This window comes from Varanus komodoensis, unplaced genomic scaffold (genome assembly GCF_004798865.1).
Source record: "Varanus komodoensis strain SLA01 unplaced genomic scaffold, ASM479886v1 scaffold1, whole genome shotgun sequence".
Classification (NCBI taxonomy): domain Eukaryota; kingdom Metazoa; phylum Chordata; class Lepidosauria; order Squamata; family Varanidae; genus Varanus; species Varanus komodoensis.
The window spans coordinates 83,345,815-83,364,256 of record NW_025335268.1 but is presented as its reverse complement, the minus strand read 5'-3'; the positions used below and the strand labels follow the sequence as shown (position 1 = coordinate 83,364,256).

Here is an 18,442-nt window from a genome sequence, read left to right as displayed (position 1 = left end):
GAACAGTTTCTTTTGAGCTTTTTTGGATGCAAACTTATCAATTATATCATTAAAATCAATAAGTCACAGATTTTCTATGAAGAGAAGGCTTAGATCAGACAGTGCTCTTAGGGCATTGTTGGCCATAGATCATTTTTGTCCTTTTCACCTAGGTACTCCCCTGATTTTTATTATTGCAAATGAAATAAAATTAATGGTCTTAGTTGAAAATTCAGACCCTGGGCTTTTCAGAGTCTACACAAAAAATTCTGTTATTCTAGTTATTAATTAAGGCCATCAATTTTTATTTCATTTGCAATAGTAAAAATCAGGGGAGTACCTAGGTGAAATATCATTTTCTAGACTGAAAAGGAGACTTGTTTAGACAAGGAGCTTGTTTGGGGTGTTTCCAGACAGAGAGTTCTTAAAGCCAATAAAATATTGCCTCCTGTTCTAAGCTATATGCAGAATGCAGCTAAGTTTTCCATCGCCCTTGGAGATGCTGAGCATTCAGTGTGCATATCTCAGTGTACTCAGTGGATTCACTTATTCTTTATGCACCATTAAATCAAGAGCAGCAGAACCTTTTGTCAAGGACATATGTAGGGGATACATTCAGTAGGCTTATTTATGGTGGATAATTATTTATGGTGTACCATTAAATCAAGAAGCAAGTTTTTGACTGGGTAACTCCCAAATGGACAGAGTGAACACTGTGGACACAATCTACCTTGCTGTTAGCAAAGCTTTTGACATAGTGCCACATGACATTCTGATAAGCAAATTAGCAAAAAGTGGACTCGATAGAAAAACTATTAGTTGAATTCTAAATTGGTTGCTAAATTGGACACAAAGAGTGCTCATCAATGGCACCTTCTCAAACTGGATGGAGGTAACTAGGGTCACACAAATTCATTTTCCCCAAGATATCACCCATTTTGACGGGAAGGGGAAACACTGGAAGTAGTGGTTACAACACACTTATCTTCCAATATCAACAGGTTGCCCATCCATATTTTGCTGGCTAAACCTTTCATTAACAAGGTAGCAATCACCAGCACCCACTAACATCACAGGCAGGCCTGCAAAGCCCTGCATCTCCCATTTCCTTATCATTTGAGCATCCTACAAGTATCTAGTCAAGGTTGCTTGTCTTACAAACTCTGCTCAGAAACCAAAATGCCTGTTCTGCCAGCCTAGACATTCGCTTGATAAACTCACAGAATAAGGTAAATCTAGGCGAATACCGAATTCTCTGCCACTAGTTAAAGAACAAGAAACAGAGAGCAGAAATAAATTGTAACTTTTTCCTAATGGAGGGATTCAGACAGTGTGGGCTCAGAGGATATTGGGGCCATTGCTTTTCCACGCGTTCCTAAATGATCTGGAATTAGCAGTGAGCAGTCAGGTTGCCAAGTTTACTAATTGCCCCATATTACTCTGTGTGGTAAAACAAAAAACGGGATTGTAAAGGGCTTCAAATGGATCTCTCTGTAATTATCTGCAAGAATATAATTGGTGTCCACAAATAGATAGCCTGGTCTGAACTGAAGCAGGGGCAGTGCCCACAGTGGGCAAGGATTTGGGTCCATCACACAGAGCTCTGTTCTAGCACAGAGGTTAAGTGTTCATACTTCTGGGCAAATGCCAGAACAAGACTGCCCACAGCATGTTGCCTCTTTCTTCTCCTCCTCTTATTCCCTGCTCTTTCCTTGGCAATGGCAGTTATGAAAGGCCATTTTGCTGTATATGACACTCTGTGTGTGTGTGTGTGTGTGTGTGTGTGTGCGCGCGCGCGCGCACGCACATGTGTGCACATGTGATTCTATGAATGAGACTGTGTATGTGTGTGTGTATGGTACTGTGTGAATTTAAAAAAGGAAGAAGGCATTGAAGGTGGGCTTTTCCTGCCTCATAAATCCCATTAAAAATCTGTGTGAGGAAAGAGAAGAGAACAAAAGAGTGGAAAATACATGAGGGGTGTCAAACAACAGTGGTGAGGGACTGTTTTCTATGTGGCACATTGTGAAAATGTGTGAAAAAGGAAGAGGGCATTGGTGTGAGTGGTGTTTTCCCACCAAATGGTACAGGGGGAAGATGAGCAAAGAGGAGGAGGCTCACACACACTCTCTCTCTCTCTCTCTCTCTCTCTCTCTCTCTCTCTCTCTCTCTCTCTTTCCCTTTACAATCCCCCAGATGCTTTTGATCACACATATATGGAGAAAGGGAGTTCTTTATGGCCAGAACTTTATTACCAGTTTTTAAAGTTATTTTTAAACTTCTGTTCTGCACATCTGCAACATGCTCATTCAGTTAAAAAAAGTAAAGAAAATGACCTTTTTGCAAGCAACTGTAGGGGTATTCTGAGGCGTCTGGTGTGTGCATGTGCCTCTGGGTCAGCAAATGCATTTTGCAAAACTGACTTTGCAAACTGAAGAATTAAGGAATGCATTATCGCTACTGATAGCACAGCTGTAGCAATGACTGGTCTTTCGGTTGGTTGGGCTTACTGTGTGATAGAAGGACAAGACACCAGGGGGCACTATGGATCTACCTAAAAACAAGATTGCTAGGTAGCTCAGTTTGTAGCTTCAGGCATTTTGCGCATGTACTCTCGGTCTAATTCCATTCTTTCATTTAAGGATTTATTCCTGTCTATAAAGGGAGAAAACATTATGGTAACCATTCTAGGTTTTGTTCACTTGAGTTGCATCACTGGGTTGTGCTCCATGTTATCTATAGCCTAGGCACAGGAAAATGGGAAGTACATACACATTTAAGATGACAGGGAAGGGTTTTTTAAATATTTATTTTTAATGTGTAATATAACAAGCACGCAAAGGCAAGTTCACAAGGTTAACAAAAACTCAGTATCCATAGGTTTACTGAGTGTGTGTGTGTGTGTAGCAGTTCATATATCTGAAAGGGTATCCAAATACCTATAGCAGGTAGGTTCAAATGCAGAAAGACGAGTGAGCTCCTCCACGATGGTGGGGTTTTTCTAAGTGAGTTTGTAGTATAAGATTCCCTCCAACTATATGGGATCTCAGGATCTGTTGTTCCTGTACATGCCACGGGAATATAATTGCAATGCACATGGGCAGCTGCAAACATTTTTCCTAAGGAAAAAAATAATGCAAACAGTCATCACCAAATAGAACCAAGGATTATTCCAGGAAGCTGATTGGTGGGAGCATCAAGACAAATAAAAGGCATTATTTCACATGACACATAATTAAATTATGGGATTCACTTCCACAAGATGGAGTGATAAGCACACTAACTACAAAAAATGCTCATCACAGAGTATGCCTCAGTATGTCATATTACATATTACAGTACTTACCAGAGCTAGCCAATATCTTCTTAACAAGATAGACAAACAGGAGTTTTTGCTTGATCAACCTCAATATCAAGAATTAAGTTTCCAAATCTTTATTCCACTCAAGCCTAACATTCTTAAACAAATAATTTGCTACATTCCAATATACATTTATAACAAGAAATACATTAATCCAATCCATTGCCCCCAGCAGGATAGGTGGTGCCAAATCAAATACGTGGTGCTGTGTCCATGGATAGATATGACCAGATGTTGCATTGGAGAGATCACAACTCAGCTCCATTTGGCAAATAGTAGCTAGACCACAATACAGGGATGGCATAATACAGGCAAAAGATATTCAGCATCTAGTCCATCTCTTGCATTTGAATGGGAGCTGAAGAGGTTTGGAGCTGATGGGAAGGGGATAGTTTGGTATAGCATAAAACAAAACAAAAATATTTCACTAAATGTAAAAAAGAAAGAAAAGAGATGTAAGTTCAACACTTCCTTTAACATCAATGGATAGCCATGACCCACTATTTTCCTGCATCACCTATGCAGCCAGTAGAAAACAAAACATTGCCTGAACTGGCATTCCTACAGCAGTGTCGAAACCAAAGCCAGAAAGCTCATTACTCTTTTTTTTTTAATAAGTTTTATTCAAAATAACCTTAATACAAAGAAAAACTAAAAACAACATCAATCACCAGAAACATCGGACTGCTGGGTCAGCCCCCACAGTTTTTCTATTTATGATAACTTAAAAACATATTTGAATCTATACAAAGTCCCATTTCTCTAGCCAATAATAAAAAAAGTCCCAAGTTTGATAGAAATCAGTATCTTCTTTCTCCTTCAATGACAAAGTCAATCTGTCCATTTCTGCACAGTCCAAGATCTTTCTTAGGATCAGTTCATTGGTGGAAGGTTCTTCACTTTTCCAGTGTTGGGCAAATGCAATCCTTGCCACAGTAATTACATGTAAAATCAAGTACATTTCTTGTTTACTAATATCAACAGGTATAATGCCTAATAAGAAAACTTCAGGTTTAAAAGCTAAGAATTTTTGTAACATATCCTCAAGCCATTTATGTATTTTAATCCAATACTTTTTCGCTTTATCGCAAGTCTACCACATATGATAGAAGGTACCCAATTTATGTTTACATTTCCAACATCCATTTGACATATTTGGAAACATCTTGGCTAGTCTATTTGGTGACAAATACCATCTATAAAACATTTTATACAAGTTTTCTTTATATGAAGTTGCTAATGTTACTTTAATATTTCTCTCACACAGCTTTTGCCATTTTTCTAATTCAATATTATATTCAAAGTTTTGTGCCCACATTATCATAGTTTCCTTAACCTGTTCATCTTCCATTCTCCTATCTAGTAAGAAATTATATAGTCTTTTAATCATTTTCTCATCTGATTTAAGCATCACCTGATCAAATGCTGTTAAATCTTATTACTCTGATGACAGGGTATGTGGTGCTACTCTGAGTAATTTTCACCCTGTTCTGGATGGGGTTGCACTCCCTGTAAGGGACATGGTGTGTAGTTTGGGAATGCTCCTCAACCCAATGTTATCCTTGGGGTTCCAGGTGACTGCTGTCATGAGGAGCACTTTCCTCCAGCTTCATCTGCTCCATCAACTACATCCTTAATCAGATGAGCAGGGCCTAGCAACAGGGACCCATGCTCTGATAATCTCCCGATAGGACTATCATAATGCATTCTACGTGGGGCTGGTAGAGTGAAGATGGTCTGGACAGTTGGTCCAGAACAGAGCAGCCAGGCTTTTGAGAGGGACTGGCAGATATGCTGATAGAACACCAGTCCTGTATTGTCTGCACTGGCTACCAGTTGAAGTCCAGGCCCAATTTAAGGAGGTAACAATGACATGTAAAGCCCTAAACAGCTTAGGGGCTGGGTATCTGAAGAAGTGTCTCCTTCTGTACACATCTGCCTGTCTTCTAAGATCCTTGTGAATTGCCCTGAGCAGGGCTTTGTTCTGTACAATACGATGGAAAACCCCTCCAAGTAGCTGTAACGTTGATAAGTCCTGCTATAAATTCCAAATAAAGGTAAGGAACAATCTAGGCTTACTTTGAACAGTCCTCATGTGATGCTTGATGCAGAAATGCATATCTCAAATAGGCAATCCAAATGTACATTTACTGCTATATCTATCAGACTATATGGTGATCCTTGTTCAATCCTTCATTGGATACATTTGAAGGAAGAGATGGGGATGAGATTGTGGCTGCCAAGAATAAAGAATGTACTATGAATGATTTGAGAAAAATTTGGGGAAAATGGTAAAAGAAATGCTCAAAAAGGATAATCATTAAAGTTATGTACCCTAAGTTTAGACATCAGGGTCCATACGTTTGCAAGCACTAATAGATGGAGTTTTCCTACCACACAGGCCTGCTTCTGCAGTGTAATCACAAAAGAAAGGAAAGACAGACAAGAGAGTTCATGGATAGGTAAGCAAGGAAGTTAGGTCTGCGCAAAAGTTAAGTAATCCAGTGACAAGAGATGGGTGAAGGGTTTAGACTAAATTCTGGGTTGAAAAGTATGTATGTATGTATGTATGTATGTATGTATGTATGTATTTATAGCTTTTCTAACCCATCCACCACTAGCATCTCAGGACAGCTTACAATAAAAAAGTATAAAGAACTAATTGCAATGCAGCAATCCAGAAAAAAGAATGTGTGTGGGAGACAAGGAGGGGAAAGGCAATGGAGAGTGTTGACTAGTCTTTTTAGGGGATGGGGAAGGTACATGATGGGCCAGCAGGTTTAAACAACACAGCACCACATAGAAGCATAGAAACAGAGCAAGTCAGAAGGGGTCTCCTGGGCCATCTAGTCTGACCCCCGGCTCCAGCCAGCTCTGCTCATGACATGCCTACCATTAAAAAAATAACTTTTCCCCTAGGTAGGAGTCAAGAGACCCGAGGGTTAGAAAAGCCCCACAAAAATCCTGCTTATAATGCAAGGCAGTGGAAAAGGACACATTAAGCAGAAAGTTAAGGGCACAATCCTATGCCAGCGTAGAGAGAGAAAAAGGTCCTCCAGTTTTCAGCACTCCCAGCCAGCAAAGCCCCTAAAAGTCTTCCCACAAGCAAATCAGCTTCCCTGCTCACCTGCCCTATTTATTAATTGCTGCTGGCACCTTTTCCCTTCCTTGCCCATTAAGATATATAGCTGAAATCAAGCATGGACTGAGAACCTAGACATAACACTTTATACCACCACTATATGATAATACGGCCTGTTTGTCTGTTTCCTAGGTTGTCATAAGAAATACAATTGAGACTGTAAGTATCGTTACCATATATCACTATATATATTCCATGTATCCATATGTGTACTTAAAGTATAGAATTCTTTGGTCAGACTGATTCAACTGGAGGTGACTGCAAGAGAAAGACAGGACCTGCTCAGCTTGCTAATGAGTGGTCAGGATTCTGTGTCTCTCTGTGTTCCTTGTTTGCAATTACATTATGTTTACATTACATATAGGTCTGCAGTGTACACTGAGTAATTCTGTGTATAGCAAGACTTCAGAGTCCAAGCCTGCTCATACAGGCAGATTGGGGTGAGCTCATTTAATCTCCCCTCATTTCTGAGCAACTCCAGTTGTTATCCCCATTCCTTGCTCCTAGCGGCAGCAGTGCTTGCATTGGAAAGGAAAGGCCTGCCCGGGATTGGTTTGTCCTAATTGCAAATCCCATCTGCTACACAATCTGCCGAATGGAATTCAAGTATGGCTTCCTATTGCAAGCTGCCACCCACCGTTAGTAGATGGGTACTGCCCTCCCAGCACACCGAGTTGGGACCAAAGGAAAAGTGGAAGGAGTTGAAAGACCAATCATGCCAGCAGAGTTAGCTTAAAGCTATTCCTACTAGTACGCTTTATGTGGGGCATTTAAACTTTTCAGGTTGGGAAAAGGATATGCGGAAGCCAGGAAAGCACAAAATGATCAGCAGTTGAGGCAAAGGGGTTGGCCAAGGAAAGGGGGTATGGCTTTCTGAGGAAACCCTGAGGACCAGACTGGAACCCCAGTGGGGTCAGATGCGCAGTACAGGATAGATGGACAGCTGACAGGGCGTACCTGGACAGAGCCTGTGGAGGCAGAAACAGCTTGCACAGGTGGGTCACAGGAACCAGTAAGTGAGCTTTCTTCAGATGTTCCTGCTGCCACCAGCAGTAAAGAAGACCACGGAAATCTCTAAAATCGCCTCTATTCTGGTATGTTTCTTCAGTGTGTTGTTGGTGCATTTTTAATGTTTGGTAACCACCTAGGGAGCCTCAGCTGTTGGGGAGTATAAAAATGAAATAAATAAATCCCTCCCAAAAGCACTGTGACTGGAAGCAAAAGGATGGCCTCAGGAAATTTATTGCTGCCTATAAACCTAGAATGGTTGATCAAAAAAGTGCCTAGAGGAATGATTCCCCTTGAGTTTGAAAATTGCTTATTTTGGGGGGTGGGGGTTGCTAATTGCTAATGTAGCTTAAGGTTAATTTCTAGATATGAAATCATTCACCTACTTCGACTGAATAGTGTAAGAATGAATTTATCCCTTGGGACATATTTTCCAGACATGTTTAGGGCAGAGGAGAACTATAAGGATATAAGGGCTGCCATTATCAACAAGTGCTTCCTTGAACCAATCTAGCTGTTTCTTTCTATACCATCCAGTAGCTTAAGCTCTCTTGGTGGTTTACAACAATTCATAAAATGCAATAGAATACAAACAATAAAACCATAACACTCAGCATGAATTCTAAGACTAAGCAGAAACTAACTGCATTTAAGTCATCTGTGGAACCTGACAGATTAAATGATATTTGACAAAATTGCAACCTGAAACTTCCTACTTATATAATGACATAAAGACTGTTGAAATCAAAAGTTTATGATAGAAAGCAGGGTTACAAAGAGCAATTGGTATAGGCTTGGTTGCATAATAAGATATTCCAGCACATTTCTTGTTCAAATAAACAATTATCTTGTTCCAAAAAGACAATTATTCCATGGAAACTGAAAACATTATCAGGAACCTGTGGCATTTTCAGACAAGAAGACTTCTTAATGTATTTTTGAAGATACCATGTACATTAATTCCTGCACTCAGGAATCCCAAAAAAATAAGATGCAAACACTGTTGTAAATTTGTTATAATAAAAGCAAAGAGCACTGAATGGGGAGACTGAGAACAATTCACTTTTTAACTCCAAGCATGACTGAATCAAACCTAAAATTTTCTGGGGAGAAGACTTGCTGTCCCCCAGCCTCCGGTTGCAGTCCATTTAATTTGTGATTTAGAACTTAGTGGGGGAATAAGCCTTGGTTATACTGAGATGGGGTACATATTTGCGACTGGGTAACCAGGATGTTGGATGTTGGAAGGAAGATGGCCTCAGTTAAGCAAGGCAACAAATACAGTTACACTGGCATGTGAATAATTCAGTATGAACCAGCAGGTAATTTCATTTACAAGATGTAAAGACAAACGTTATTCATCTGATCTCCAGTTCTAATAAGAGAGACCCATTTCTAGCATAAACTGGGATATCTAAGTTTGAATCCAGATCTTCTGATATTTGTAGATTGAAAATAAAGTAACACAGAGGATGCTCTCGTGCATCCTTCTTCTGAAGGTTTTTTTAAATCCCTTAATACACCCTGTGTGTACATGCATATACTGAAATGGTACATGACTAAAGTCATGTCCTGTGCAAGCTGATGGGTGTGTGCAGCATGCAACTCTCCCTGTGCAGGGGGTAATATAACTGAAAAGAGGATTTGAGAGCATGTTTAACATCCTCTTTTTTTCAACAGATCCCATGTTCCGGAAGACATTCTTTAGCAATGTAAGAATATTGAGTTGTGGAATGCATTTGTGTTGAATATAATATATGGAATATAATAATCTGCCAAATATTGCAGTTAATATGAAGGTGAATAATGGTTTCGAATCTTTACTACTGAGGATTAGCTGCTTCACACATATTTGTACATTAATATAAATAAAAGTGGACATTTTGCACTTTTCAGACTACTGAAGTACCACCATAAAGATGTCCAGACAAATTTAACAATGCTTTGTAAATTCTAGCCCTCTGCCTCTTTTTTGAGCTTACCTTTACAAGTATTAAAGTTAAAATGCAGAGGTTCCTAGACCTTGTGACTATAAATAAATTGAACAAGAGAGCCACTAGATGTTGAATGATCTATGTATATGGTACCAAGTGTTATAATTTTGTTTTTTGTACTCTTGGTATTGCAGTCCACCTACAGACTTAACTAAATAAACTATGATACAAATGTAAGCAAAAGTGAACCATTTTTTCTTAATAAGCAAACTTTAGATTTTTTTTTCTAAATATACACTAGTATGTAAATTATACTAAGTATAAAACCCATTAAGTTCAAAGGGTACTCACAAGTTAGTGGATATAGAATAGCTCTAAAAACTGCACTAACTTTCAGTCCATTTCTCAGTCTCATTCAAAGTGCTGGAATTAACTTTTAAAGCCCTAACAGTTTATGGCTAAGTTACTGGAAATATTGTCTCCTTCCATATATGTTTGCCCAGATCCTAAGATCATCCTGAGCCCTTCCACTGAATGTTCCCACCAATTATGTGAAAAGTTAAGCTGAGCCTTTCATATAATGAGCTTATGTTTTCCCACTCCATTTCTGACACTCTCGCCAGGGGTGAGGAATTGCTTCCTTTCCTAGAGACCAGATTGCTTTCTAGCTTAACCCCTAGAAACTATATTACATTAAAAGGGGACCTTCCTCCTAAAATCCTGGCCAGAGATAAGGCAGTGCTTCTCTATCCCAGCCTTTCCCAGTCTCAGTGCTTCCCAGATGGTTTGGATGACATTCCCACAAACCACAGCCAGTATAGCTAGTAACAGCCAGGAATTTTGGGAGTTGCTATCCAAACCATCTGGAGGGCACAAAATTGATGATGGCTGATTTCTGCTGGCCAATCTGCCGCCCTCTCCCCATTTCCATTCCAGCTTTCAGTACAAAACCGAATCCTAACATTTCCACTATTGCTTAGAACTAGGGGTGTCAAATTTGCAATAGACTCAAATAAATTTAAATTTCTAAGAATACAATCAACAGATTCCACAGAGACCTGGCTTTTGACAAGACAGATTTCACAAAATTTCATGGACTTGAAGATCTTTTTTTTTAAAACCTGTTGTAATTTCACTCAAGTTGTCATAGGAAAAAATGACCAAAATGTGCATTTACTCCATATGCTAATATGTGAAAATGCACATTTTATGGATATTTTACAATGGGGGGATTTGTGCATTTCCAGGTATGAAAATTGGTTTAACTATATATACATGCATTTGTGCCAAATCCAATTTTGCCAATGATCTGCTACTACTAATCAAAGGTCTTTGTGCAACAATTACAACTTACTCCGTTTGTTTTGATGAAGGTAGGATGGCTTTAGGCACTGTAAGAGTTTAATTAAATTTATTTTCACCTCCCATAAAATGTTATGAGACAGGCCATCTAAAACCACCCTTTCAAGAATTTTTAATCTACTAAGTTTTAACTTCCCTTCTGCAGAAGGTATGGGTGGACCTAATACCAACAGCTGATGAGAAACAATTACAGCAAATTCCAAAAACCTTTGAAGTGTTTTCCTAAACCTGATACAGAAATGCTGTTATTTTCTTATTTCCTACTTTGTGTAGAGCATGAGCAAGTCCTGGGACTCAATACAGTGGCCTTCTGATGGAAAAAGCAAGCAGGGAGCAGCTGGAGGAGCGGTGCAGGAGAGTTTTATAAGATGGGGTCTACCTTACCACCATTGTGTCTTGCTGCAATATGCATAGGTCTTTTTAGTTCATAGACTCTGCATGTCAAAGTGATTCCTAGCAGGAAGGCTGTTTTGTGTGTTCCCTGAGGAGGCTGGTAGCTATTGGCTCAAAGGGACATACCATTCATGGGAATACTCACCCGTTAAATCCCATATGGTAAATGGAGCAGAGAAATTATTGTGGAAGAATTCCTTTGATGACCTGCTCACCAGTGGAAGTTGCAAGAAAATTTCCTGTTCTATGGCCAAAAATGCTTCAGACTAGTCATTTCAAAACTGTTAGTGCAGAATCCCTTATGCAACAGCTATCACTTGCCTACACCACATATAAAAGGTAAGATTGAAGGCTGCTTGGGTTCTATTTATTGGCTTCCCTAAATTAAAATAATTAAGAGTCAGCACTCTTGCTGACATTCCAAATTCTTAAAATAAACAGTTCTAGTGGCTTTTTGAAACTCAATGAGAAATCTTCAAAGCACAGTTTGAAGACTGAAGGCTAATGCACCATTTCTTCTATACAGAGCGACACCTGTCAAGTGGGGTTTTTTTTTTTTTTTTTGAATACCTTGGCCCTCTTTTGGAAGACTACTAGAACACTGCACAATTTAACTCACGTTGATAACAAAGCAACCCATTTCTGAGTTGGGCTGTTATATGTTCTCCTTGTATTAAACATATGAAGATTTAGTGTTTCCTTCAGTCATTCTCCACCTTATCATTTACAGAAGCACTACTTTCCTCTGAAGCATGTAGTTTCATTCTGTTCAATTGACAGCGTTAACAGTACAATCAGCAGAACACAACCAAGCTCTTCTTTTCTTGCTTCAAATATGGTTTTACAATCTGCTTCTACTGCCTTTCCTGAGATTGTCTATTATCAGTAACATAACACAATCAATAAATACCAAGCCACTTTATTAGTATTTTGCAAGCTCTGTTTTTCCATATTCAGAGCACAAGCTTTAGGCCCTAGAACAAACCATTTTGCCCACTTTCCATAAAGCTGTAGTTAAGTCTCTTGACTACATTCAAAAGCTCCACCTAAACAGACTTCATTTTTTTTAAAGTCAATGTCTCCAGATAGGAAGATGTCCAGTGATAAAATGCAATGTCAACAGTGCAAGCAGTCAAAGACATTTCACTGCCTGAAGTGGAGCTCAAATGCCAACTTCCGGGCACCTATGGACTTGTTGCACCATCTCTTGGATTTCTTTTCTACATTGCTGGATACTCTCCTCAAAATAGTGTTACCTGAAACCAGGTGCTTCACCTTTGTACATGGTTCGATATCAAGGTAGAACAGTAAATTCAACACAGAGTTAATTTTGTTTTATTGTTTCACTGAATGCCCCAAATTTGAGAACACAAACGCTAGATGTTTAGCTGTGCAAAACAGTACATAATGCTTAAGTACAAGTGGAAAAATATGATTTGTTAAATGAATTCTTCTCAACACATGGTTTTATGGTCCTTTAAGATAGGACTTGAAACTTCTGGCTAATCCCCAGACGTGTGCAGATCAGCTGCCTTGGTCCCAGAACTGCTACCACTACAATAAACACCAAAAGCAGACAACTCTAGTGAACTAAGTTGTCTCTTTTGATGTCTGAATAATGGTACTGAAGTACATCAGTTCACTGAAGGCAGTTTCTAGCCCTACTTAACACATGATCTGGCCCCGATAAATAAGACTGCACAGGATTTTGTTTTGGTCAATGGTCCATAATGGCAAGTTATTCTACATGATCTGTCAACTTAACTTACAATTCTACCAAGTTTTTTTAGATGACTTTCTTTAACTCATCGTACAACACAAGCACAAAAGCACCACCCATGCCTCGAAGAACATTGGACCATGCACCCTTGAAGAAAGCCTTTCCACCCTCATCTCTTGCAATCTTCTTCCAGCAGTCAATTGTTCCAGAGTACATGACTTCAGCTGTGGGTAGAAGATGGTACATATTAAGTATTAAAATTCAAGGACAGCAAGACCATCACAATAAATTGTTCAAAATATGTAAAAGTTGCAGAGATAAAACATTTAGGACTTCAGACTAAGTTGTTCTAATATAACTCTGAAACTACATAACACAAAAAAACTTTTATTCGTGGAAGGAGAAAAAAGAACCAACTTGATTAACTAAGCACATCTTAAAATGCTGCTATGACATTATCTCCAAATCTCGTGACTGCAATAGGGATTAACTATAGAGACAATCTGTTGAATATCAAGATGTTAGCCTCATTAGGAGTAAAATATTAACTATTTAGAATCATGACCATATTTATACAGTATTTAAGGCATATGGTTAATAGCACACTAACAGATTCTCAAGATAAATTAGAAGAAAAAATAAATTTTACCTTCAATGCTCTGGAGACCACAATTAATGTAGATCTGTGTAAATGGGTGTCCAAAGACACCAGCTTATTCCACCCTGTTATTCATTGCATTTTATAGCCTGAGGATGTGGACAAAATGCTGTACACCTGACCTTTACCCCTATCATTGAAAGAGGGTGTGGGACTTAACTATGTTAAAGAAGGGTGTGGTATGACTGCCCTTGATGAAAAAAAAAAAACCTTGTGCTGGAAAATTTAGGACAGCTATCAGCTAGTTGCTAATATCCTGTTTGGGCAAGGTGGTTTCCAGGTACTCTTGGATTAAGCATAATATCTAGACCCATTTCAATATGATTTTAGGTTTGGTTTTGGTAAAGAAGCTGTCTTGATTGCCCTATGTGATAGCCTCTGTCAGGGGAGAGACATCGAATGCTTTAATGGACTGTATGAGGCCTAACAAGCTGAAGTTTAATTCAGATAAGACTGCATGTTAGTTGGTACTGGTCTTCTACATCTATCCAGATGTGTGTTCAGCCTGTTCTGGAGGGAATCAAACACTAAAGAACCAAGTCTGCAGTTTGGAGATGCTCATATATCCAACTTTGTCATCAGAGGCATGTACAGCCTCCTACAAAGTTAATAAATTGCCCTTTCTACATGCTAGTTCTACAAATACATTTGGGATACAACAGGATGTGGGCAAAAGAACAGTCCAGGGACTGAGAAAGCAAACCAGAATTGGCTTGTCTTCCAAATAACAAAACAAAACCAAAAAACACCTCCCCCCCTCTGCAGCTACAAACCTGGGCAGGTCAGCAAGCAGATCAGTACTGTGTACAAACAAGGCCACTCTATTTTCAATGCTACTTAAAAGCCTTTTTCTGTTTTCATCTAAGATTGAAACTTGTTACAGACTTTTAAATCTATTTTAGTTCTTTTATTCTCCACTCTTGGGCTTGAATATGACTTTATGCAGCATTACATTTTACTGTTCTGCCCATGTGACTGATTTTTAACTTGTTTTCCTCTTTAATACAACTGGTAATATTTGTTATATGGCAGTTTATAAACACTGTAAAGAAAGTTAGCTCTCTAAGCATTACTACTGCAACCTGTGTATGATAGACTCAAATGCCTATAGAAATTGCCACATCAAGACTGAAGGTTATGAACTTTCATCCCAACTCTCCTAAACACAGTCCAGTCAAGTCAGTGGGACTAAATGAGCCTAAGCCTTGTATTCTACTTTCTAATGATGCTACAAGATTTTCAACTTACAAGAATTCAAAACCATATACCACTGGAAAGTTATTTAAGTGTTGCTTACTTGCTTTACGCCCAGATTGCATCATCATTCGACGCCGCACTGTGTCAAAGGGGTAGGAGACCACACCAGCTACAGAAGTCACTGTCTGTGCAATCATCCAGCTGACCACAATATGAGTGTTCCTAGGATCTGGGAGCATACCTATGACAAATGAAGAAATGTTAAATGTTTTCTTTTCTGAAATTAGGAACTGCTTTCCATTAAGTAAAGCCTTAACTTTTTTTGTACTTTATAGGAAATTAGTACACTAGTGGAATAACAATTCAAGTAATAGCCTTTTTTAGACCCATCAACTAATTCAACAATTAAAAATGGATGATGTTACCTGTTCTTAACATCCATACCATAATGCTGAAGGTGTCACATGTTTTCCAGCTAACACTTCAGCCAGTTTGTATTTTCAACTCTCCAGGCTGCTTGTAGCAGAAGACCAGTATTTCATTTAGCAATTGCATATTTTGCCTGGGTAGTAGACCCATTTAGGGCACATCACTGAACCCTAATGGATTTCATATATTTCACTGTCAATAGTATTCTTTTAATTGCATTTCTATGTGTGTAATCTCAATTCCTCTAGATCTTAGTAAATTCCTCTAGATTTTAGTAAAGTCTTAGATGCATGTTTCATAAACCCCTCACTTTCAGTCGCATGCAATATGTAGGACTAATTCACAAGGTGTATTTCCAGGTTTAATTAAAAACAATCTAAAATATTCAAAGACCAATTTCAAAAATTCATCTCAACAACATATGAGACTACAGCAGTTATTTTAAATTATTTATCTGCCCCAAATCATTCAATTGCCTTGTTACCTTTTTCATTATTCTTGCTATCATATTAAGTATGAACTTTCCAGATACTACAAGTTTTCCTTTTATAGAAATACCTTATTTCTCTCCCGATAGTTTTCTTCCCTGTTGTTTCTCTCATAACCCTCTTCACCTCATACTTTCCAGACACCACTAAGAAAAGGGTGCAGAACTAGCTTCTGCCAATTAGTTGTAAGTTTCTAGCTATTCTTCAATCAATAAAGTATCAGTTTACAAGCCTAAACAATTAAATTAGTATGTCCAACTTAACACACATTTAAAATAGTTCCATGTTGTCACATTGTTTCACATGTGCATTTTTTCCCATTTAATCTGTTTGTACGTCAACACTTGCTCTACTTTAAAGTTCTTCTCTACAGAGGTGAAAAACCATTGCACGTGAGCCAGTTTCAACTGAATTTCTTGTCTCGTTTCAACCCTTCCATGTATTATACAAGTGTTCAAACTGTTGTTTTGGAAGATCAGCCTGCAGCTCTCATTTACCTTTTGCTGTGTCATAGATTCCAAAGTAGGCAGCTCTATAGATGATAATACCCTGGACAGAGACATTGAAGCCTTGGTATAAGCCACGCAGGCCATCAGATCTGAAGATTTTGACTAGACAGTCCCCCAGGCCTGTGAATTCTCTGTCAGCACCAGCTTTTCCAACATCAGCAGCCAGACGGGTTCTTGCAAAATCCAAAGGGTAGACAAAGCAAAGGGAGGTAGCTCCAGCTGCACCACCAGAGGCTAGGTTACCAGCAAAATACCTCCAGAATTGTGTGTGCTTGTCTACTCCTCCTAAAAATATTTGCTTATACTTATCCTTGAAGGCAAAGTTGAGAGCCTGGGTTGGGAAGTATCTGATGACATTGGCTAAATTGCCACGCCAGAAGGATAGGATTCCTTGCTCTTTAGGAATGCGAACTACACAATCAATGATTCCTTTGTACTGTTTGTCAGCAGCAATCTGTTTGCTTGCATGTTGTACCTGTAAGAAAAATGTGTTCATGGTTACTTTAAGTGAAAACTTTTAATGAGCCGAATAAATATAAATTCTGTTAATGGTTGGGCCTTATTCTTTCCACTTCACTATCAAGTATACCTTTTAAAGACCTGAAGTCACATTTTACATCTGAAAGCTAGAAAAATGAAAATATATTACAAGCAGTATGAAAAACAAACAAAAAAACTACCTGAGACTTTGCTTTAACTTGGGAATATTTTCTGTGAAAATAAAATAAAGGATGTTCAGATGTTTCAACTTGGGTGACTTTGAGAATATAATCAGCTGTTTCAACCTTTTAAAGAGGGTTTGGAACCAAGTTATTTTGTCCCATATATAATTATTCATGTCTTAACATCAGCAGGAGCCCCGCCAAAAGAAGTGAAGCTGCTGGCTTCTCCCAAAGCACCCCAGTCATGGAACCAAGCCCCCAGAGGGGTTTGTTTAGCATCTACATTGTGGTATTGTCAGCACAAGGTGAAGAACACCATTGTTTTTAAACTTATTATTGCATTTTTCAATCTATATACCGTTACTGGTTTTTTCTTAGGTTTTATGTTGTAGATCTAAACTTATATAAACTGTTTTATTGCACTGCAATAAACTGCAACTGTGCTGCAATTGTCATGAACTGTCAGAGAACGTTATCCATTGGGAGTATAGGTGTTTAATAAAAGAATAAATAAATTAGGTCGAGAAATATTTAAGTTGACTCGCGAGTGAGGCCACAGGCTCACAAGTGAAAAGTTGCAAGGGCTCGATATGCGCCTCTCTCTGACTGGGACGAGGGAACAGTCCGCGAAAGCCTAAAAAATCGATGCTGGGGCAGGCGTGCTCTGCCTCCCGGCGCGGAAGATTTCAGTGCTGTTAAACGAGCGCCCAACTGAATGCAGTCGCCCAGGGGAAGAGGTCGGCCGAGGGCCACAGCAGCGCCGGCAAGTCACCTCGCTTGCTCCACAAAGGTCACGTCTATCCGAATCTCGCGAGACAGGAGAAGAGAGAGGCGGAACCATCCCGCCTCCTTCCCAGCCTGGCTGGGCCATACGTCCACCGCCGCGCCAATCAGGGACACGTCGCCGGAAGGAAGATGGCGGCCACCTCCCCGCTTCGACCTCCTTGTGCTCCCGCCCTCGCTCGCTCCTCCCGACTCGAAGGAGACATAGCGGGAAGAACGGAAAGGAGGAAGGAGCGCGCCCGAGTGAGGCGGTCCCTGCTTTTGTCTCGGCCCCACCACGCACAGTTGAACCGCCACCTGACTGTCGGGCCCCATCCCCCCCGCGTCCCAACGGACGTCCTGTAACGGAGCCCGTCTGACAGGAGCCCCGCGTGCGCGCCGCACCCAGACAGGAAGAGCGTTGGCGCCGCCGATCTCCATTGTCCCTGCGGTGGGAGCCGCGCGAAGGCGCCTCAGGGACGTGGATGATCCCACGCGTGCGGGCAGGTGGAGAGAGAGATAAGCCGAGAGAAAGGGAAAGCAGAGATCCCAACCCTCACCCGCGCCGAGCCACCCCACTTCTAATTTTACGCGACGCGCGGCTGCCGGGCCCGACCTGAAGCAACAGCTTGACTCGTTCAATGGGCGCCACCGCCGTCTTGCTGATCGCCGCTGCCACGCCGCCTGCCAGGAAGTCCTTGGCGAAGGAGATGGCCTGCTCTGCCATGGTAGCGTTTGGTCCGGAACCGCCGGCTGGCACTGAGGGGGAGGGGCTGGGATCCGAGGCGTTGCGGACGCTACCGCTGCCGCTCAAGACACCGAAAGGGAAGGTCCGCCT

At 40.1% G+C, this 18,442-nt stretch overlaps 1 protein-coding gene across 1 annotated transcript; it reads right to left on the bottom strand.

Moving 5' to 3' along the window:
- Positions 1–12,498: 12,498 nt before the first annotated feature.
- SLC25A6 (solute carrier family 25 member 6) lies at positions 12,499–18,442 on the bottom strand. The gene is made up of 4 exons (XM_044432836.1): positions 18,221–18,442; positions 16,169–16,655; positions 14,855–14,995; positions 12,499–13,123 (listed from the first exon to the last, which is right to left on the bottom strand). Exons 1-4 carry the CDS (start codon positions 18,329–18,331, stop codon positions 12,966–12,968), a joined length of 897 nt encoding a protein of 298 aa, XP_044288771.1. The 5' UTR covers positions 18,332–18,442; the 3' UTR covers positions 12,499–12,965.